The 23,150-nt window shown below is 42.1% G+C and overlaps 1 protein-coding gene across 1 annotated transcript in view; it reads left to right on the forward strand.

Moving 5' to 3' along the window:
- Positions 1–23,150, forward strand: part of ELOVL6 (ELOVL fatty acid elongase 6) — a 79,656-nt gene that overhangs the window by 34,456 nt on the left and 22,050 nt on the right. The window contains exon 2 of the mRNA XM_066186232.1: positions 15,848–15,979. Within this exon, the coding sequence (XP_066042329.1) occupies positions 15,848–15,979 (132 nt within the window). The remainder of the gene's footprint in view (positions 1–15,847; positions 15,980–23,150) is intronic.

Below are 23,150 nucleotides of genomic sequence, written 5' to 3' on the forward strand. Positions count from 1 at the left end.
TTGCTCAGCAAGTCCCAGCCTTGCAGACTGGGGCATTTGCTTTGGCACTGCAAATGCTGGAAGGCAAGGGAGAAGCTTTTGCAAATTAAAGGTGTTAGGCTTGCATGCTTCTGTTTGCAGAAAGACTCTATTGTAGGGTAGAGGTGAGACCTGTCTGCCACCTTTATGCATCACACCCAGCTGTACCCAGCACCACTGAGCTTTTCCTCTCCTGGATCTGTGGGCCCAGTGATCACTTTCAGCACAGTCATACAGAAAGTGATGGGGTGCAGGCCCAAGCCCAGTTTAATTTTGTAGGGAACCTGAAGGGTCATGCAGCCCATCACCTAGTCTTTAATTATTTTTTTCCCCAGACTTGCCATGCCCCATCTTTGAAGCAGACAAACTCTTTTGCTCTTGGAAAGCAGAGTCTACCAGAGTCTGGATGTCCTAATGACTGGGAGTCACTTTTCTGCCTACACTTAGTGGTGGCTGGCGTCTGTGGGTTTCTTCTGCTGCCAAGAAAACTGATGTGATTATGTACCTTCCTCACCTTCCCTCTTGCGTGAGAGCAAACTCAACCTGCCAGGGTTTTTTAACAGACATGAAGCAGGGAAGAATTGTGTGAGCCTATGTAAAGCATCAAAAGATCATAAAAAAAAATTAAAGCATGTGTGGTAAGTGCAGGCTGAGGAGAAAGATAATCCTTCAGACCCTGTGAGATCAGCCACCCGCTGTGTCTGTTGTGATAGATTTGCCCATCCTGTGTGCTAGAAACTGTTTCTCACTGTTATTTTGTTAGTGTTTACCATTTAATGTGAATGCAGAAATCCTCAATCATTTACGATGCTTGCTTGTTCCCCCTCTCCCTCCTTCAACTGGAGAAGGCTGAACAGTAAGACTGTACTTAAGCAGAGGCAGCAAAACCTTTTCCTAGTATTAAAAATGGAAATGGTTTACAAAAGGCAGCTGCATTGTTTGTTTTTTTTTTTTTTCTTTTAACTCAGAGAAGCATGTTTCCTTTTCATTTGTTAATTACAAAAGAAAATTCACCAAGGAGAGTCTTGTTAAAAAGTCTGGCATTGAGCAGAAAGCAAAAGGACCTGCCTTCACTCTGTAGCTGCTTGATCCAACACACAGCCATGACCTGAATTTAGTTTCCTCAGCTTTTTGTTTCCATATTTTTCCTCCATTTTTTTTTTGGCCCAGTATTGACAGCTCCAGGAAGGATGACAGAGCCCTATATTTTGCCCCCAGGCACCGCATGGAAACGATGATTTAGAAATTGAATCATCAAGTATGGACTTATTTCATGCGACACACACTTGCGGCCCAGGGAGCCACGGGAGCAGTGATGCGTGCCCATTGCTGGCAGGCAGCTGCAGGGACTTTAATTTACCAACCTTCTCACTGCCTGTCTGGCCTTCCTCTTCCTCAGACCCATCAGAGGCAGATATTTCCCCAGCCCATTTTACCTCTCCATAAAATCTTTAATTTGGGGGAAGCAGAGTTATTTTTTCCAGGCTGACTAAAAGGCAGTGGGTGTGGGAGCATTTGGGATGAGCTCGCTTGCAGGACGCTGGCCTGAAATCAGGGAAACATCTCATAATGAGCTTTTGTCTAGTGAAAGGAAAGAGCTGCAGCTCTAAGTCTAAAACTCTGTCCCCAGAGATACTATTCAGAAAGCTCACAAAGTTTGCTGGAAAACCAGCTAAACAGTGAAGGAGCCTTCCTTTTGTGAAGCAGCCCTAGTCCTGGTGGGTTCATGGAGCTTTGGATGCAGAGAGTTTTCCAGGACTGCTCACTGTCTCCAGAGTGCATTAGCATACAAGAATAAGCCATGAGGGGACATCAAGACCCTATTCTGTTACTTTCCAGTTATATTAGCTGCAGGATGCTTAGGTTTTGTGCCAGGATTTTCACTTTTTCATTTTGGCTGCAGGACGTATGCCAGAAGGGTGCTTCATGTGCCACCCCTACAGTTTCAACAACTCTATGGTTTAAAATGCTTCAGTGTACCATGATGAGGAAGAGAAGCAGCTGCTTCAGAGTGTTTTTGCACTGTTGCTCTTTTGGATCAGTGAAGCCATTAAATTCACATAGGCACATTACCAGCTTTTTCTCTACCTGAAGGAGTTCCCAAACCATTGCTTATTAATACATCCTGTTATCAGTAGATTCTAGGTCTAATGGAATCAATTCCTGAGCCTTCTCAAAAAGGTGTCAACCTAGCACCGCCTGTGAGCACCAAATTTAGCCAAGTCATTTGAATATAGTTTTACTCAAAGTTTATGGTCTTTCTGTGAATGCAAATATAGCACTGGGGTTAAGTTTCAATTACATGGTGCCACATTCTCAACTAGATACCTCTTTTGTGAGTAAATCTATTTTCTTTGATTATTATTTAAAAGGCTCATTTAGCATGTTACCAGTAGTAGCATTATCAGTAGTATTTAATTTTTATCCATCATGCTGATGTATTTATCCGGAGTGAGTAAGGAGTAGAAATGGGATTTATTCTTCCCACCATCCAAGCAAACAAGCATGTTTGAGACATGAATTGTGTTATAGTGATATAGAGAATTTTGTGTAAATCAGCACAGTGTTTAAATACAGAGGTAAAAGAACAAGGAAGCACAGTCTGATTTAAGTAATAACAACTGGTAAAATTGCGACTAGAGTCTAGTTACGTCCATTATCTGGTTTGTAGCCGCACTAATATCCTTGTTTTATTTAGAGCAAAAGCTGCCAGGGGTGGGTCAGGATGGGTGGAGTGGCAACTGTAACACAGGTCCAGCATTTTTCAGAAATGTGGATGAGAAGCTCAAAGCTGTATTTATGAGAATTCAGTTCCCTAAAGAACAAACTTCTGCAACTACAGGCTTGATACATCTTTGAACAAGTCACCAGGGTCCTATGAGATTGCCAAATGTCTAAGGCGGGAGGTGGGGGAGTTGCTGATTCTTTTTGCTGATAGAGTAGGCGTAGAGGGACTAAAACACAAACTTGTAGGCTGAAATAAAAAAATTTGCAGTGAATCACAAACTGACTGTTTTTTCTTGACCCAGCCTGTTCTACCAACGGGACTGAAACTGCCAAACCAAAACTTGGAGCATGAATGTTGTTCCTTCTTGGCAAAAGACAGAGGACTTGAATATTTTTCTTCAGAGGTTTCTCTCTGTCACTTGTCCCTCTGTACTCACTGTCACCTCAGCAAGTGGTTCAGACTAGCAGGAAGGACCAGAATGAAGGGCTGCACTGGACACGTCCATGTGAGCTGGTGCACCCCTGCACTGTGCTGGCTATGTGGACCTAGCAGCTTGGAGCCTCAAAGAAGCAAAGCAGAGCTTGTGACCGAGACCACCGCTGCTGGCTCTCAGTGCAGGTACAGGCTGATTGCAACACACCAGAACTATGGTCAAGATGCAGGCAAACACGGGCACATGTCTGTGTTGGTGGTCACTTGGTGGTGGTGCAGGTCAAGGTCTCTAAAATGTTTTTGTTTTTAGTGAGCTGGAGTCCCAGTGTTCTGGAGAAATCGGATAAAGTAGAAAACCCCTTGCAGTGGGGCAGAAGGGGAATCACTTGTATAGCTCCCTAAAACTCTTTCCCCTTGGTGCTTTCAATTCCAAGACTATCTGCTTTTTGGAAAACAGGCTGGAGTGAAGTGTCAGTCCAGATGCAGAGTAATTGTGGAAGTCTCTAATGTGCATTTATAGCATGCTTACACTCATAAGTCTCAAAGCAAGCTACAGCAAAAGCAAAACCAGAAGCAGTAAACATTAGCAAACTGCCATTTGCTCTAGGGTATCATGGAAGTGGAAAAGCTTGTTGAATACACAGCTGTGCAACCTTTTCTCCGGGCACTTAGGTTAGCTGGGTGGAAATAGGCAGTTGTGTTGATCATTGCCAACCTCAAAGAGATAGCATTTACCTTCCCAAGGAGAAGCTCATAAAAGCAGACTACTGTTAATGTCTACTTAATGCCCAGAAACTGGAGTGTCCCACCCTTGGAGAGTGTGGTAGGTGCTTGGATCATGCAGGTTTAGCAAGGAAGCGTCAGATATTTCCCAGTTGCATGTGTGGGGTTTGTGATGGGGCCATCAGGTGCAGGGGAGTGAGGGTCACCAGTGTCTGGGTGTTGCTTTTGTTCAGCTGGTGGGCTCTGGTGGAAGAGTTGCAAAGCACTGAAGCACCTCAGGGCATCCTCTGAGAAAACAATGTCTTTGAGAAGATGACTTTCTTCCCCCTCTCCTGTCTACCAAATCTTGCATGCAGGGGCCAAGGGACTCTTGTATTCTGTTTGCAAAGGCAATAGAGCATCCTTGAATGAGATACGGATGGAAATACGTTCATGTGTCATCTGACGGGGGAAACAGTGGGCAGATACAGGAGGCAGATTCACTGCTGACTTCACAACAGCCCTATAAAAAAAAAAGTGGTAAGCATAGGTGTTGAATGGAGAGTATTCTACTATAGTAGCTGTGTGATACAGAAATTAATGTAGGACTGGCCTGGCTTTTGACTGGAACAGATTTTTTTTAACCACTTTATAGGCCACCCATAAGTTAGTAAATCTGCCATGGAGAGAAATTTGAGCAAAATCCACGAGTTGCAGTGGTATACAATCCAATGAAGAAGAGAACAGCAAATGGAATGTATTAGGTGATGTAAAACAAATTTTGGTTATGTGACTTTTGAGAACAAGCCAGGGTCAGGTAACTTAAATAAGTTCTCTACGTTCATGGGAGGCTGCTTCCTGTATGAAAAGAATCTGAAGCAGGATCACTGACATGCTAACAGGCTCTCCTATTCACTTGCAATGATCTGGTTCTGCTTTTTGCCCCTTAGTGACCACAGCCATTAAATTCTAACTGTTGATGTATATGAATTTTAAAAAAAATTATTCATATTTATATATGAATATATATAAATTTATAGCCCTTGCTTGCTCCATTTGTCTGCCTGTCCAGAAGAGCTGGATGTCAATCACTGCTATCTCCTCAAAATGCTCCTTTTTCTTCTCTTGGGTCATGTATACAGCCACTTCCACCATAGTCCAGATTCATTACCTTTTGTCTGTGATTTCTTTCCTTTTGGCATCTCCTGTCTTTTAACAGGTCCCCTCTGGGCAAGGTTTAGCAGAGACTAGGACAGGCAACTCTCTTTCTATGTATAACACTTTAATGTTACACTTCCTAATCCTTTAGTAACCTGGTCTTCTTATGCTGCGATGGAAAGTGAAATACGGCTAAGCAGTTTAGTATCCCATCGAATTAGGTGAGGGGGTGGCCAAGGGCAGAATGCAGTCAGTCAAACCCTTATGGCTGGGAGCAAAAAGAGACTCAGACTCTTTAGTTTGGGAGACCCAGTGGGTCCTGCCACCTGTTGAAAGAGACAGAGGGGCGTGTGCCAAGCGTGATGCTGTAGGCAGAGGTGGAAAGCCAGAACAAGCTGTCACAACCATATTGCTGACAGAATGGAGATAAGCTACATTAATGCCATGTACTTTGTACTGCTTAGTGCCAGTCCTGCTGGTTTATGCCAATTGTTTTGGACTTGTTCAGGAGCACAAGTGGGATTTCTGCAGGAAATGGCCATTAAACAGCCGGGCTGTGATATTTAGTTGAGGAACAAGTGTTGGTGATTGTATAGCTTTTGCTACATTCCCTTGTCCCATTTTTTCCACTACAGGTCATCCTGCTTCTTAAATTTTGTCCACCTCAGATCTTGAAAATTCTGACAGTAATTAGAAAATTACCTCCACTAGTTTATTGGTTCCAGTATTTCTCATGGTGTTTAATATACTCCTCAAAGACTTTTAGTTGGGTTCAGGTCAGTTTGCCTCAACCTTTGCATATGAAAGGGTCTGCTTTAAAGATACTGCCTTGACTGGTTTCAAGTAAAACAATTCTGGATTTAATGGAGAAGCTATAGGTCACGATCAGTCACATCGGAATTGTGACAGGTTGAAAGTAGCTGGAAATTTATTAGATTATTCTGAGTATTGAAGCCTCCACTGGGAATGAAAAGCAAGAAACTCTTAAATAGGTACTAGTAAGGTTTAGTTTATGAAAATTCCATTTGGTAATGATAACATAATCAGATAATGCTACCTCCCCTGCCAGTGGACATGTTAGACAAGTGGCAAAGCAGTGTGCTGGAAGGAGGTAGCAGCATGTAAACCTGCTTCCTAGCTACTCCAAACAGCTTTGTGTTGCAAGTTTTGAGCTCTGCTAAAACACCTTTCTGTTTGTTGTGACCCAATTCCCAGTTGATTATGAAGGAAAATGGCTGTTTGGCAGAGCTCTTTGTTTTAGAGAGGTAATTGAAAAGATAATGAAAAGATTGCCCCATTTTTTGTCTGGATTTTGCCGGTTTCCTGTTGGTCAAGAGTAGGGTCTGGGTTCACTGCAGCATGTCCATTAGCATCCTTTGTCACTGGCTCTCTCATCCATAGACAAAGGTCACATGTTCTTGAAGATTCAATTCAATACATCAAGCAGTCCTTGACATCATGCATCAAAAAGTACTATGGGACCAGTCAGAGCAGGCAGTTGTTCTCAAGATGACCTGATTTTGGGGGATGCTGGAAGATAATCTTTCATTTGCTTCTCCAACAAAATGTCCTTTTTTATGAGTTCCATTTGCTCCCTTCTCTTCCACAGGTTGCCTGGACATTCAGAAAATCTGTAAACAAGACATTTTATTCCACAGTTCCATTACAGCAATATCATTGGTACCAGTTATCCCCTTTTAATCAAAGCTAAGCCACCAAATGATATTGCTGGCTTGCTCTCATCCATGTATATCGTTTTAGGTCTTCAGGTGGGGAAGAAAAGGAGAGTAAGTGCATATCTGAGATGGTTTAGGAATGGTATGTTCCAATTTAGAATTCCTACTAAAACTCGTTCTCCTTCCACTCACTCCCCTCCTGTCCACTCCTCTGCTGCAGAGAAGAATTGGAGTCACCATGACTTGAGATAAGAACAATTTACTGGAAAGAGCAATGGATGAGAAAACAAACAGTAGCGGCAACAGTACTCATGACAGGGTACAGGACAGGAAGGATTCGCACCGACAACCCCCTGCAGCAGACAGGACTGGACAGCTCCCCCTGCCACGCTCACTTGACCAAAAGCCCCTTCTCCCCAGAAGAGACTCCCTTACCTCTGGCCTGTGGATAACCTCTGGGTCTGAGCCATGCCCCCTCCTGGCTACCCTAAAATTGACCCTGTCCTGGCCAGATCCAGGACAGTATTCTAAATTACTATGCTTTTCAGGCATCCCCTTAGTTTGGTTTCGTCCAGGATAATTTAATGTTTTTCAGCACTGAAAAAGTTTTACGGTGATGCTTTCTATAAGATGATCAACAAGCTCTGGCTGTAAGGTCTTATTTGTGCATTACTTTTTGATGTCCTGTTTCTAACATTGCACTCTGCTCTATGGGAAAATTGTGCCTGTCTGTTTTGGCTGAGAACGCTCTCAGGGAAATCAGAACAGTTTTTATTTGTTTGTGTTTTGCAATCCACTGACAGTTGTAGCAACATCATTTTCTAAGGTCGTATTGCAGAAGGCTGGAAGGGAGCAACGTCTGCTGGAATGTCTTTTAGGGAGGATAGATGGAAAAATAACACACTGCTTGCAACCCCTCCATTTTCCATGTTTCATCTGGAATGACTGCTTTTATTTTTACTTGAATGTTTTTTGAGATCCAACAGACACTTTCCCAGAATATTTACAAATTGGTTTTGCAATGGTGGAGGGACCTGAGCTTGCCACTGTGGTACTGAGGCTTTCTGCAGGTGCACAGGCAAAGGCAGCTTCAATGAAGTATTCTTATTGATCTGTTACTTGAGTTGTGTTTTGTCCTGTTTAATAAACAAATATTTATCTCCTAAGCAGTTTAAAAAAGCTGCACTTGTCTATATAAATTACATTTCCAGTTTCTTCAGAGATCTTCCTAGATCTGAAAGACTTACGTTGGCGTCCTCCTTTAAGTGTAAAATTATGAAATGTCATGACCATTGATTATTTTGATGAGATGAAGCAGATCAAAGGAGTAAGCCAGTTTGGAGATCTAGTTATTTTCATGCTATGTCTGTATGACATACCTCTATTAGCTTCTTCATTGACTGCTTTGAGGTGAGAGGTAAGAACAAACAGAATGACTTCAGCTAGCAAGGATGTAGGTTAGTAGTCCCCAAGTTCACTTGCAGTTGTGTTTACTAGCTCCAGGTTTTTACTGTGGAGGCTAGAGGTTTACATTTACATTGATGAAATTAAAAGTGAAAGTACTGTAGCTTTTCATCAGAAGTGCAGTGCCTATGACCTACATTAGCTTCTCTGCTTTCTGCCATCTCTCCACCATCTCAACGACCTGAAAGTCTTAGCAAAGCCGGGAAAAACCTGGATGTATCCAAGGGGAATTGGGGCACCCTGATTTGTCACCTGTTATAACCCCAAATCTTAGTCTTAAGAACTATATATGTTGTCAGAGTGATATCAATGGATTTAGCAGAGGCTCCCAGTCAAGGAGTTTCTCAGATTTCACTGAGCTTCTGTAAAGGCTCTTAACTGGGACAGGAATGGTCATAATTTTTCCTGTGGGGCTAGATTCAATTCTTAGCACTGGCACTGTAAATCTCGGAGGGAGTTGTGCAAAAATGGTTGCTACACGTGATCAGTGTCAGTAACAGTGGGGTCAGATGCCATCCCTGGGATGTCACCCATCCTTGGGATGTGTGGTGGCAACTGAGGATCAGTTGACGCAGGCTTTGACTTAGGCTGAACCGTGTCACTGGGGATGCCAACTAGGTAGGAGGTTATGATGTGGCTCACCCCAGTCACCCAACCCACTGGGCTGCAACTTCCACTGCTGACTGTGCCAGGTGAAAACTTCAGGGGTGGCTGTTGTCATGGCAAGAACACTCACCTGCCATCTCCACTGGGTGGGTCTGCATTCAAAGCATAAGTGGAGGAAGTCTGGGGGCAGAGCCAGAGATGAAGCTGATTTTCCTTCACTGATAATTTTGGCAACTTGGTTTCAAAACCCAAAGTTTTAGAACTTGTTTTGGGGTCTTTTTCTGAAATGCTTTCTGTTTGAGAGATTCTTTTCTCTTGTGACATAGCTTATATTTGGGATTCTAACTTACGAGTTTTTTACAGGTTTATGGTTTGTTCCATCAAGCCTTTATGAGGCTTATAAAGAACAGGGGACTCTGCTACAGAGCTGACTTTGCCCCTTCTATATGAAAAAAAAAAAAAAACCAAAACAAAAAACAACCGAAATTGTTCCTGAATTTTAACTTTGTTTTCTCACCCTTATGCTTATATTTTCCCACTCTCAGAGAAAACAAGAAAAGTTTGCTGATTTTTTTGTCCCTAGCTGCCCACATTTTAAGTGCATGGCTAATACTCTGTAACATGTATGTTTTACAAACACGAATGTTACAAATTACTGGCAAACATTTCAACAGAACAGATGCAACCATCAGGGAGGTGCAGGACATGAACCACCTTCTCCCATGCCCCACACTTCCGTGCCCTTGTTTCTCCTCTCTGTAATTTTAGGGCTGTTGGCTGCCCTGCCAATGCCAGTGGTTTCCTGCCCCTGAGTCTGACTGAATGCAGTGTGGGCAGAGGCTCAGGTGGGGGCAGCCTCTTGGTCCCCTGGGTCGGTGCTCATACAAATTGGCTGGTGGTGAACTGGAGCTATCTCCACTGGACCAGAGCAGGCTATGAGCTGGTGATACACCACAAAAAAATAGTTGCTCTGCTCTTCAGAGGTTGCTGCCTTTGCAGTTCTCACCTTTGGCACTCTGATCTGGGCAGTGGGGGACCTGGGCTTCAGGTTGCCCCTCAGCTCAGCCACTAGCACTCATAGAGCAAGAGTGCACACGCAAGCCTTCCTCATCTTCCCTCCTTTCCAGCAACGTTTTGCTTGGGACAGTTCCCACAGCATTCCTCCTGGCAGCCTCCGGGCCCCATGTTTCTTTCTTTTGTGTGGGTTATGGGATCGGGGCACTGACACAAGTACTGTCTGGCAGTAATTACATGAATTGGGTGATAGGAACAGCACCCCAGAGAGAAGGCACTTGTGGGGGAATAACAGTCCCTGTCTCATATGTGTTCCCAGGCCCTGACTCCCCTTCCCTTGCTCTCAGACAGGAGAGAGGTGCCTGGAGAATTGGTCCAGCCTTTTGGGAAGCACAGACTTGTGCATCCAACAGTACCTGTCACGAGGAGGCTGAATGGCCTTTTGAGATGCAGGCTTTAGAAATCAAGGGATCAGATGATTGGTATGAGATATGTCTGCGTTTACTCTCTGATAGCTTTTTACGTCAAAGGCCATCATCAGTGAATCACCTACGTGTGTGTGTGACTGTCATCATTGCTGTGCTAAATATAAATGTTAAAGGATGTTGAGCTGTAGCAATAAATCAGATTCTGTTGGCATGTGTGTATCAGACAGGTCTTCCTCTTCTGTGTGTCCTTCTCTTTCTATGATGAAGTCTGCTACAGTCAATGGGAAGCAGCTGCAGGAACTCAGATCTAAGCCAGGAGTACAGGTGATATTTTTGTACGCAGATCTGGCATATACACACATTGGATCTGTTCTTGCGGGTTCTGTCAAAATTATATCAGTGAAGAGAGAGAAAGGTTTGCTTTGACAGTATTTCTGAGGTAGAAACACCGAGAGACTGAGAAGCATTTTCACACCCTTTTTTATACAGAATGTGTGATTTTTAAATAAGCACCAGAGAGAAAGTAACTTTACCAAGGCTACCAACCCTGCTGGCTGATGTGTGGACATGGGTATGGTGTGTGATTCACATGGGTTCGGATTAAAGCACTTGAGCTAGCAGTTCAAGTTAGCAGTTTTGATTATAAACACAAGTGATTGGTGTTACTTTCTGTTGAAAGCTGGGAGAAAACAGTAGGAAAATTCCCTTATATTTCATATAGCCAAACATTCTTCTATTTCTTTTTCTTTTCAGTAAATCTATTTTATTTTTTTACATCAATAAAAAAGTGATGAAGAAGGCCAAGAGAAAAACGTCAAGAACCTGAAACTGCCTGTTTACTTTCAAGCAACACTCTGCTCTGGCAGCGGCAGTGGGATATTTTTTTTTAACCTGTTGTGCTCCCTTTACAACAGATGAAGAAGTAGTAGTGAATTAAAAAATGAGCTTTGAATGTGCAAAGTAAATATGTCTTGATTAAAAAAAGCTTACAAAATCCTATGGAATTTAGAAAGGGGGTTAACACCACTTTACTACTCCCCTACTGAATGCTGTTATTCAGATAATCCTGTATGACATGATAAAAGATAGTTAAACAATCTGTGATAAGGTTGTCCTTTGGGCATTTCTATAAGAATTTTCCTTAATGATTAAGGAAAATCCTGTGGAAATAGTCAATTTTATAACGCATATATATATATATATATATCTGTTTCAGTTTACTCATTAACATCAGAGAACTCTACAATAATGACTCAGTCTGCTATTTTCAGGGGGGAAAATGGCAACAGTGCATCTGCGCTCGAAAGCACCTCCTTCAGCAGTACTGCAATATTCAGGGCTATTTCACTTTGCATCAGAGACAGGGGCTGTCTCACTCTACTGCACATGAGGCATACCCTCAGGCTTTGGCCCCTAATTTTAGAACCCCATGGTAATTCTTATCTTTTCAGCATTTTATAAATAAGTGCTTCTGAGTTAGTCAGGATTTCTTAATCCTTAGCCATTTCCTGCTTTCCTCTTTGGATTATTTGCTGCCCCTTCTCAGTGTTGTGTTTTCCTGCCTGAAGCTTGGGTGGCTGATTTCTTCTTGTCACTCCATGGTGCCTGAGTGGGCTTTCCTGCATGGGACTCCCTGGCTGGAAATGAGGAGAAGCTTTGTTCCTTTCTTCCTTTATCATTCTCAGTTTCTGCCTCTTCTGCCTCCCTGTTCTTGTACTTTTCCTGTCTCTGTTCCTCTGCCATAGGTGTGCCCATGGATACAGGAAGCATCCTTCCAAGAGTTCCAGTGCAGAAAGGACTTCAAGCTTCCTTGCCTTCCATGCTGTCCCAGCTCTATGTCCATCACATGGCTGCCAGCTCCCATCATTTGCTGCCATGCTTACTATTCGTCCTTTCTCTTCTCCTTCTCTCATCCTGTCTCTCATCTTCCTCTTCTTTGCCTCATGACACTGCCATCTCTGCTTCTGTCCTGGAAGATCTGTCTCACAACTTAAGCTCATAGCCCCTCTTGCCTCCCTCTCTTGTAGTAAGCCCAAATACAGATTTTAATAGGTTCTCCAGAAACCTAAAAAGGGGGAAAGAGCTGGCAACTTTTGTCATAGGAACATGGAGTTGTATTCGGTAGAGATAGTACTTAGTCCCTGAAGTCTGAAAATGTAGGAAGGTGGGAGACAACTGTGAGAAACAGAAATGCCAGAAAAATGTGGAGGATTTGGCAGCCCTGTCTTTATATCTACTGTGTTACCCTGCAGAACAGAATTGAAGACAAACATATGAATGTGCTAACATTTAAGTTACTGGATGCAAGTCTATTACTGAATTACTTTGAGGGATTTTAGTTTTTTAGTTTCAAGGTTAATTTTCTTTGTCATCATTCTGCACTATTTAGTTTCTCTTCATGTAATAGTAATGAAAAGTTACATTACTCCAGAACAACTCCAAACCTCTGTATTTTCAAAATGCTTGTTCAATATTACTGTCACTTGGCTAAAATTATACCAGACCTAATTGAATTCTGTCAGATTGCCATTGCTTTCTGTCACTAGCCCAGGACCTGACTGTAGTATGAACCTTTGGGAAAATCCATCATAAAAACACTGGTAGGAAACTGGTTAATACCAGTCTAATGGAGTTTATCAGATTATCTTAAGAGTACATACTTCTGCAACCCCTTTGTAACTCTATCACCTGGCCTGCTCAGTTCTTTTAACCATTTTTAGGCTGAAAAAATGGGGAAAATTCAAAGTCCTTTGAGTGTAAAAAGTAGCCGACATCAAAACAGTGGATGATTTCAAGATCAGCCAAATCATTATTCAGTATTGTGCTTACCTCTGATAGGAGATAATACTACTGTGTCCCTTCTTGTCTGAAACTGCTTACAGCTGCTCTCTGCAGTTCACATCATGTATGCAGTCAAATCTTGCCATGTCTGCCACTGCTGATATAAAGCTGCTTACTCTGGGAGCACCATTTACCATTGTAAATAATGCCATATTCATTACAAATCTCTAAAGCAACCTAGAATTTATCTGTTCTAATTACTGTAACATAACTGTTGACCTCAATAAATTGATTGAACTCACCGAAGATAGTTTCAGTAATAAGAAGCAAAATGAAATGTTACTTGATGTAAATATATAGATTATCTGGCTCAGGAAGAAGTGGAGGGAGACAGAACATATACCTGAACTGCTGACTCATTCAGACTGCTTTTTTTGTCTCGAACTGGAACTGAAGTTGAACCGTAACTTTGAAATCTTGGCTGTATTTGATCTAGAACTTCTAGCTTGCCTTCCTGCAAAGTGTCTCTAGCTACTGCTCTTCAATCCTGATATCCTCCCGTGCCAGCCTGCGCAGCCTGTGCTGTGTTGGCAGCTGCATGGCAGTGTTGCAGTCTTTTTCCCTGCACTGCTCCAGTTGCTTTGGAGATCCATGCATGGATCAGTGCAGGGCAGACCTCACCCATGCCCAGAGTGGCAGTGGGCTGTGCTTCACACTGCTGCTGAAGAGGCTGCAGAGGGAAGGAGATGGGAATGCAGTCCAGACTCACACTAAGAGCCTGCTTCTATCTTTTAACCCGTAAGTCTTGTGTAAACAAGACTTGTGTTGGGTGGTTCAGTATGAGCAAGCTTGAGGTGGTTCAGCATTACCCAAAGAAGTTAACAAATATTTACTGATCTCCAGCCAAGTTAAAGTGCAGTCTTGCGTTCAGATTGGAGATTCTGTCCCTTCCCTGACCAGTGAAGTAAAAATAAATGCATTTCTCTGTATTATATGGATAAGGGCCAAGGCTTTGTGATTTTCAAAACCTGGTCATGGTAACCATTGCCATGGCAATTAGGCCATCTCAATGCACAAGGTGAGAGGGTACTGGCTCTGTGGTCATCCTGGTCTTCCTGGGGCTTTTGCCAGCATGGATGCTAAAGCTCACCCAGTGGATTACAGGCATGGGGTCCTCCCTTCTCTGAGCATCAGGTGTATTTTCATGCAGTTACCTGCATTTTACAACACAGAGCTATAAATACATCAGTAGAAACAGTGTTTCTCAGTGGGCAGAAAATGGCATGCTGCAGAATGCATACTGATATGCGTCTGTCTCTTTGGAGATAGTTTTTTCTTAGCTTTCAAACTTATATAAAATTCAATTCATTTATCTTGGTTGAAGGTTGCATGGGCTTTCTTTGTATTTCCATTCTGATATGCTACAGCTTTTCTTAGTTTTTTCTGAACCTTCCAGGAAGATCCTTGGCCATTGAGGGTCTCGTGATCCATTACCAGCTGCCTTGAGGAGACGCAGGCATATGCTGTGCTGTGCCACACAGCTTGGCCCTCAGGACCGTGCTGTGCTGGACAGATTCCTTGCCCCAGGGTAACCTCAGCTGGCCAGTCACAGTGGAAGAGCCCAGAGGTGGTACCAGTGGTGACACCACGACACATCCTTGTCTTTATCCTGAGGTGAAACAACATACTGTCATTTAAAAATCCAGTTGAAAATCCTATGAAAATCTGAACACCTCAGTATGGGTGAGCCTCTCTCCCAGTGGGAAGCCTGGGCAGTGTGCCATGCCTCTCTGATCTTACGCCTGTCTGCCACTGCTGCCCTCGGGATTCCAGTGTCAGAAGGACCTAAAGGTCTTGTAGCTGTCTTTTCTGTCACATTAATGAAGTAGTTACCTTCCTTGAGAGTATTTGTCATTCTTTCTTGGCAGTACAGTAGGAACCAGAACCTCCTGGTTCAAGACCATAGTGCACCCTATATTTGTGAATGTAATGATAAATTATGTAGAGAAAATTCTATTCTTGAATAGGTGCCTTTCCAGTTAGGCCACCATTAATGGTGTACATCATTAAGCCTTAGTCAGTGTAATATTGTGCTTTGTGGGAAGGAATCCCAGGGTGAGTCTATTTTTTGACCTCTAATGGTTGATTTACAATGAGTTATAGTAGCAGAGTTCAAATATTTGGTGATTATTGCTAAGCTGGACTATTATCAGGCAGTTTTAAAAATAAAATTTGCAATTTGGAGAGTATAATTGAAGTTCCCTTCCCTGAATTTTCAGCAAATGCGCTGGATTTCCTGAACCAGCACTCGGGGGCAGAGTGATGCCACAGGGGAATGTCACAGCACAATGCCAACCAGCGTGGTCCTGCTGCTTAAGGGGGCTATTGACCTCTCCTCACTGATTCTGTGCTTCTTGTGAGGCTCATCATGATGTGTTGCAGTGCCCATGATCTTTAAGTGTCTTTTTAGGGGAAACAATGGGAAACTAAATTGCCATGTAGGGAGGATCCTGCAGGGGAATGTGTCTGAGCTCTGCAATATCTTTTCTATTCCTCACAGAAGTTCAGTCTTCTGAAACTGGCGAAGGATAGGAGCCAAATTTTTCTGTCCTTTCCCAGAACTTCCCCAGGGTCAGTTTTGCCTGCACCCAGCCCTGAGTATGTGCAGCCACGTAGTTTCATACAGAAACGATAAGCTCAGCTGGGGTGCAGGAACGTCTCCAAAAGTTTCCTTTCAAGGAAATGCACAAGCCCTTAGCAGTGACGTCCATATGTGACTCCGCCGTGTATCTGATACTAATTAAACATTTGACAGGTGTTTTTTTGGTTTTGTTTTGCAGGAAGAAATCATTCCTGTTTTCAGCTCTGTACGCTGCCTTTATATTTGGTGGTCGGCACCTAATGAACAAACGAGCAAAATTTGAACTGAGGAAGCCGCTAGTGCTCTGGTCTTTGAGCCTCGCCGTCTTCAGGTAGGCACTTCTTCACACCACCTGCCTTTGACATCAGGCCCTGAAGTGGTTTGGGGTTCTTCACGTACAGCAGCACTGCTAGTGGAACAACAGGCTCACACAGAAGTGGCATTTCTTTGCTTCTGCTATTCAGGGTTGTGTCCTGATCCACTCCTTAACGTTGAAATGATCCCCTTTGCCTTACCAGATCACAGAGCTTTAGAAGGGGCACAAATCAATAAACCTCTTGAAGAACAAAGGTGAAAATAAAGGAGGACATGAGAAAAAGACCTAATCATTGCAATACATTTACCATGCAAGCTACAAATGGAAACAAACTCATTAAGATGTTAGTCTTGTTCTCACATACTAGTAGTATTACGTTTATGTGGTGTGTATATATGGAATATTTAGCCAGGACTCTGATCTCCATTACAGTGAGGTAAAACAAAAGCCACTGCTTTGATGACAGATAGATTAGACCCCTGTAGCTGATATCAGGAGCTGACTTCTGGTTATTCCATCACAAATTGCTTGTGACTGCAGCAAAAAATTATGTAGAGAAAATTCTATTGTTGAATAGCAAAAAGGTTGCTCCACAGGGAAAGGCTGTTTTTTAGTGATGCACGTCTCTCAGCTGTGTGTTGCATGCATATTTAGTATGGGGAATATCATGTTCAAATTGTTGGTAGTTGTTGAAGTCAGAAGTAAAATTGACCAACCTGAACTCCACTTTATATGCTTAATTTGCTAATTCTTAATGAGGCTGAAGATAAATGAATGAATAAACAAATGCTTATAAAAGTAGCCCTTACAAACACATGACTTCTGAAACAAATTACTAGTAATAGTGCGCAGAAGACCTGAGGACTGTCCTTCGTATCAGGAACTATTGGGACTGTAAGTCTGAACAACATATAGACCATCCACAAACTGCTATCAAACACTGCTACTTCTATCTTTCTAATATCAATATAATAATTACTGATTATATTACTTCACAACTACATAAAACACTTTAGTTTTACGCACAGTTTGCTTTACTGAGCGGGTGTGAATGGTGTATTACTTTTCACAGGATGGAAATAGTTTTTGCCAAGATATTCTACAGAATGAAATAAAGCAGGAATGGAGAAGTTTGGCTTTTTTCATGGCTTTTCCTTTTGTTCTCCAAAATTGTATCACCTTGAAACTTTCCAAAACTCTGGCAGGGGAAAATAAATTGTATTTCTAATAGCTAGGACATGCTAACAAAAGAATTTAACTTTGGCTTGGTTTTTAATAGTTCGTCAGCACATCAAAGAATATCTCTGAGCAGACAAAACTTTTAGTGGTCTGGATGACTTTGAGACTAAGTTCCAACATTGTGGAAATTTGTAATTTTCATTTCATTGCACTTGGTGCTGTATTTATGGCTGTGTGTCTAACATCATTTTGCTTTAAGGTCCTGTAAGCAATTGTCTTTGTTTGTTCCAGAAACGGCTGAATCTCAGCAGCTGTTGAATGGGTTCCTAGATGGAATTTTGTTTTTGGATAAGTCTGTAAAGTTGTTTGTAGCCAGCAGGATCACAGTTCTGATTGTACTTTCTTATTGAATGTGGACACTAGGAACTAGCTGGCTTACACAAAGCATTTGTAGGTTAATTCTCAATCTGAGGTGGGGAAGCATTGATTTTGGAACTTCTTTTACATAAGATGTCTAGGGCAAATTTAAAAATCAAATTATTTTGAGATGTGGCTGACACTCACAGTGTGGGGTTTTAAAGCAATTTCAGTGGCTAATTTCCTCCCAAAATCACAAGTGATCAATGAATAGCTTGAAATTACACCACGCATCCTAGATGGACTTTGAAATCAACAGTTTCATTACTTGCTGAAGTACTGGAAGTTTCCAAGGAAACTTGGAGTTTCCCATCATAATCATATTAAATAGCTAACTCCTGGCCAGCATGAGATGCTGAGTGATGCTGGGTGATAAAAAAATGTGGACTTCATGTTTTGAAGCTACAAGCTGCCAGGATGGATCTGCCACAGAAACTACCTCAGGGCAGGCACTCGAGGAGAGCTTAGCTTTTGCAGATGAGAAGCATTGGCCAGAAGGGTACAGTTAAGGGAGACATTCACAACTCCGTCTGCTTGCTCCATCAGCTCAAATAACACTATTCAGGGGCAAGGGTTCCCCAAGCACTGCAGAACTCACCCTTTCCTCTGTATTTTAGGAAAAGAGACAGCAGAGAGGAGGGGGTGTGTGAGGTGTTTGGCCTGCACAGAAGCACTGTGCATTTAACCTGCTGGATTTGCCGTGGGCATCAGTTGATTATGAAAATTATATGACTATGCTTTGCTCTTCTGAGGTGCTGAGTAGTGTGCAGAAGAGCGAAATAGGGAAGGGGGAAAACCAACCCCAAATGTTTGCAGTGAGACAGTGCATGAAACCTTTGTAGCTTCCATAACAGCATGCAATCCCATACAAAACCCCTTGACTTCTTGCCTGAAAACCGGAGAAGTGACAAAGAATTCATTAAAATGTCTAAGACTTACAGAAGTGTTCATTGGAACATCCATTACCTGGTGCTTCATTTCAGCGGCAGTGTCCTTTCTGGCGCCATTGGTCACAGTCTTACTGACTGTCTCAGCAAGCAGCACTTGAAATGCTGTAAACTTTTCAAGTAACTTGGATTCGATTTTTTCCTGGCTCCTGTCATAACTTGGTGTTGCGTTTATATTTGCTTGGTCTGAAAGGCATTCCAGCTTCCTCCAAAGGTCAATTCAGGTTCATTTAGAGGACTGTAGACTTACTATGGATCCAGGAAGATGCTTCTTAAATTTCAAAAGACTTCCTCTTTGGCTTTCTGGGATGCTAAAATGCTCTGACTTTTACAATACCTTACAGAAATTCTAAGTAATTTATTTGTCTTCCATGAGTGGTTGTACTGAGGAATAAGAATCTGCCTGGAGAGTCCTCAGTATTCTGCCTCAGGTCAGTGTGAGGCTTTTTTCTGGACTCCTTGTTTATCTGCCTTTTAGCGCTCCTACCTTTTTACCTGCTTCAAATATCCTCAGAAATAGTAACACTTAGCAGAGGCTGAAAAGATATGTTTTGGGCTTTAAAAGAAAAGGAAATTGCCTGCCAGGCAATCACATCGTCCTTCTTCGGAATGTATCCTGTATGCCTTGGCACTTGCCAAGATCATTTAAATGTGGTAGCTGCTACAGTAGGAAACTTGCCACGCTTATAAGTGAACAAAACAATTACACCACCCTGCTGAGCTTGCTGAGCATTCAGGAGCCGGGTCAAGAGCCAAGAGTGAGTCTTGTGTCAACACTGGCAGCCAGCATGTTTTCTGAGAAAAAAAGCAGCTTTATTTCCCTTTGAAAGCATTGACTAGTTTTGAACATTTTGTCACTGAAAACTTCAGTAGGAGCAAAGACCGTAAATCATGCTTTTCACTTGGAAACCACTGTGAAAACATCATCTCCTGAAATCTTTTACTGAGAAATTAGTTTGAGATACTGGGGTTGCTGGGCTGGTTTGGTTTTTTGGTCCCCTAGCAGGTTTGTTGACTTGTTTCAGTCAGTGAAGATTTGTTCTGTTCCGTTTTGTTTTGTTTTCTACACTTTAATTAAGTGTGTTTACCCAGCCTGCTTGTGTACTGAAGTTGTGGAGGAGCAGTCCCACATTGCTCTGTGGTAACAGGAACCTGCTGTTAGGAAGCTATGCAAAAGGTCTTTCTGTGTTTCTGAATACTTCTTGGGGTTAAAAATCTGCAAAACTCATCAAACCTGCATTGTCAGTTTTATATTTGTGACACTTTGAACATAAAGTTGGGGCCATTCATTGAATGTTTTACATGGAGTCTATAGGCCACAGAGCCTGTGTACGGGTAGCTTTTCTTTTAAGGAGCTTGAACGTGTTTGATCACCTCGTCTTCACGGAGGACAGCAGCATGGCACCATTTTCCTGTGCATCCTTAAGGGGCTGACAACAGAAGTTTCAGGGTCAGGGCTCTAACTAATAGTAGTAAAAGGTTGTCTTTTCTAGGGAGTACTGTCACATCAATGCAGGAGGCAAAGAAACTAAAATGTCTAACATGATGCAGTCATTTGTAGGCAGAGGCTAAGCTTAACTGTGGCTGGTGGGTGCAGTGAGAGGAAAAACACCTCTTAATCTAGCCAAGCCACACCACTGTCATGCTCTTATCATCTCCTGAGATCACTTAGATTCTAATCCAAATCCAGCTATGCTTTGTAGCAGTGGTGGAACTTAGTAGCTGTCAGAACAGGATTTCCAGATATCTTTCTTCCTGGTAAGCACTTTCTCTAAGCAGTAGAAATAGTATTAAATGTAGCTAAAAGGTTGCTAGCTGCTTGCCACAAAGCTAACCACAGCCTCAAAAGCAAAGTAATTCCCACAACAGCAGGTCTTATGTTTGAAAGACAAACCCAAAAAGACACACTAAAGGAAGGTGACTCACTTCGCCTTTACGGTGCTGGTGTTGACTGATTTACTACTGGAAGCACAGTAGCACGTGTAGAGGGGTTTGCACCCGCAGAGAGCTCCTGAGAAGGTAGTCTGAGACATGCCTTCATGTGAAGAGCTCAGTTCTGAGCTGAATTAAACAGAAAAAACCAAAACGTATGTTTAAAGAAAAGATTTCAGTTGCTTGGATTTGTGACTCTGAAATACATTTTAGTTATCATGCATGTAAGTAGGAAAATCGATGAAAGATGATTGAGATTTATGTCCCATCATAAGAACTGCTATTGACGGATACTTGCCATGGAGATTTAAACACAACTTAATTTCATGTGTTGCTGAGCAACCCATCAAAATCATAAAATACACTGAAATTTTACAGGGTCCTGACAGTACATTCAAAGAGAAAAATAATTACTGAAAAGAGGAATGTTTGCCTACTAATAGTAAAATTAATAAGCAGCATTTAAGGTGAGTTAATAATCTTCTCACTTATAAACGTAAAAGGAAATTAATTCAAAGTGAAATATTCCCTGTATTTGTAAAGCATTAATGCATATTCTCAGGACATTTCTCAGAACCCAAACCAGTAAAAGGTTTAATATACACCTGCTTAACAATTTATTTCTCTAGGACCATGTTCATCTTTACATACTTACCTGATTTTCTTACGTAACAGATAAAGAAACATCCTTTAAATTACCATTTTGGAGATGAAGTTGAATGTTGGGTGAACAGTAGAAATTCAGAATGATTGGAGAGAAGACAAAAATCCATTGGATGAAATTTAACAGTTTAAGAAGAAAAGTTTCTTTTCTGTAAGTTACTGTAATTCCAGTAGGAAAATACAAACAGTGTTGTGTGCAGTGAATTCACACAGTGCAAAACAAAATCTAGCTGGCATTAAAAAAATGGTGTAGAGGTAATGAAAATATACAGACTAAGAAGATGTATCTCCAATATCTGCCTTATTTATTCTAACTATCCTTATTCCCAGATTTGTAACTGATGCCATGTGACAAAATGCTGTGCCCGGCTTCTAAAATCTCACCCCTTTGTTCACTCCACTGTGGACTTCTGTGTCCCTCAAAGTAATTTTGAACGTAAACTGATTTTACTGTTTTTACCTACTCTGGCCTAATTAAAAATAAACCAAAGAGTCACTGTGAGGCCTGTCTGATTCTACTTTACAGGAGATATGGAGAGGACTTTCTAAAAACTATTGTGAAAATCTCTTTTCTTAGTGCTTAAGCTGGGCCTTCTTCCTTTAAAACCTTTTCTTTTTCTCTGACTTAGTTTGCTTGTCTTTATTGCTGGAAAATGAACATCTTATCAAAGTTAATTCAGTGTATCATTTGAAAAGCTTTGGTTGTGCTTATTTTGCCCTTGTTCCTTTCGCTCTCTCACAGTCAATGAGTGTGTTGACACTCATTGTGTCACCTTGAATTACACCTTTCTTGTGAGCTCACCCTGTCCCAGCCCATGGGAGCCCTCACAGGTCACCCACCACCCAGCATGAACAATACCCAAAGCAAAGCCCCTGAGAGTGAAACTTTGCCTCTCAGTTTTGTACAGGGATCAGACTGAAGTGTGCATTTGAGGAATAAAGACCATCTGTCTGGTGGCTTAAGCAGGGAACTGTACTAGAGAGAACGTATATAATTGATTTTAAAGGAATCAATCAAACCTCCCTTCTCTGCCCATGTGGCACTTCAGTATTTTACCCAGCCTCAAACTTGGATTGTGAGCATGGTAAAAGGGCCTTCTCCGTGCAGAAATCGCTGGGGAACTGGTGTCCCCATGTCTTTTCTTCTGAGTAAGCCCCGACAGCTTGTGCTTGCTGGAGACAGCGGGAACACAACCCTGAGAGGTGTTAACTTGCATGACCTGTCAAACCCAAGGCTCTGTCTGCGGACGAGCTGTCAATAAACACTGCCAGACCCGGCCGTGCTCACACGCAGGGCTGGGCTGCCTGCGGGTGTCGAGTCACTCTTCTGTCACAAGTTCAGCTTCTTCTAAACAAACGTCTCTCCTTGTGCCCGTATCCTTCAGCATCCTCCCCCTAGGTTGTTGAATTAAAGAGGAAAAATAAATTATTTGCCAACTGTGGGCAAGTACCTGAGATGTGACCTTCTCTAGGTGCTTGCAGGAGTATCACCCCACTGAGGACAAAATGAAAAAGAAGATCACTGGCTCCAGGCCAGCAATTGGTATTAAATTTATGGATCTGAGCAGCTCATTACAGTTGTATTATAACTTCCAGTTTCTTTAAGCCTCCTTTATTCTGTCAAATGCTAGTGTTTCCCTGTAACTTAGATTTTTCTTACTTTGTTATCTCCTAGTTTTACAGCTTTACTGATGGCTGGCTTCTTTCGTTGGCTTGATTCTTTGCTAAATCTTTTACTTTATTACTGTTTGACTTTATTTGCATAGGATAATTTCGAACTCCTGAGTACATACATTTCAGTGCTGTACATGACAGTTACTCTGCCAACTTGATACTTTTGATCCTGTAAATATCTTTAATTTATCCTGCAGAACTAGATAATGCCACTTTTTTGGATTTCATTTAAATCACTGCAATTCTGTACTTACTTGAAGATTGCCTTGAGATGATGTTGGATGCTGAGAATAATTTCAATAACAACACAGGAACAAGTGCAAATGCCCCTGATGAATTCATTAAGGATTGCTTAAGAGGCACACTGTGCTTAT

Source organism: Chamaea fasciata, unplaced genomic scaffold, assembly GCF_029207755.1.
Source record: "Chamaea fasciata isolate MVZ Bird 193981 ecotype frontalis unplaced genomic scaffold, bChaFas1.0.hap1 SCAF_6, whole genome shotgun sequence".
NCBI lineage: Eukaryota > Metazoa > Chordata > Aves > Passeriformes > Sylviidae > Chamaea > Chamaea fasciata.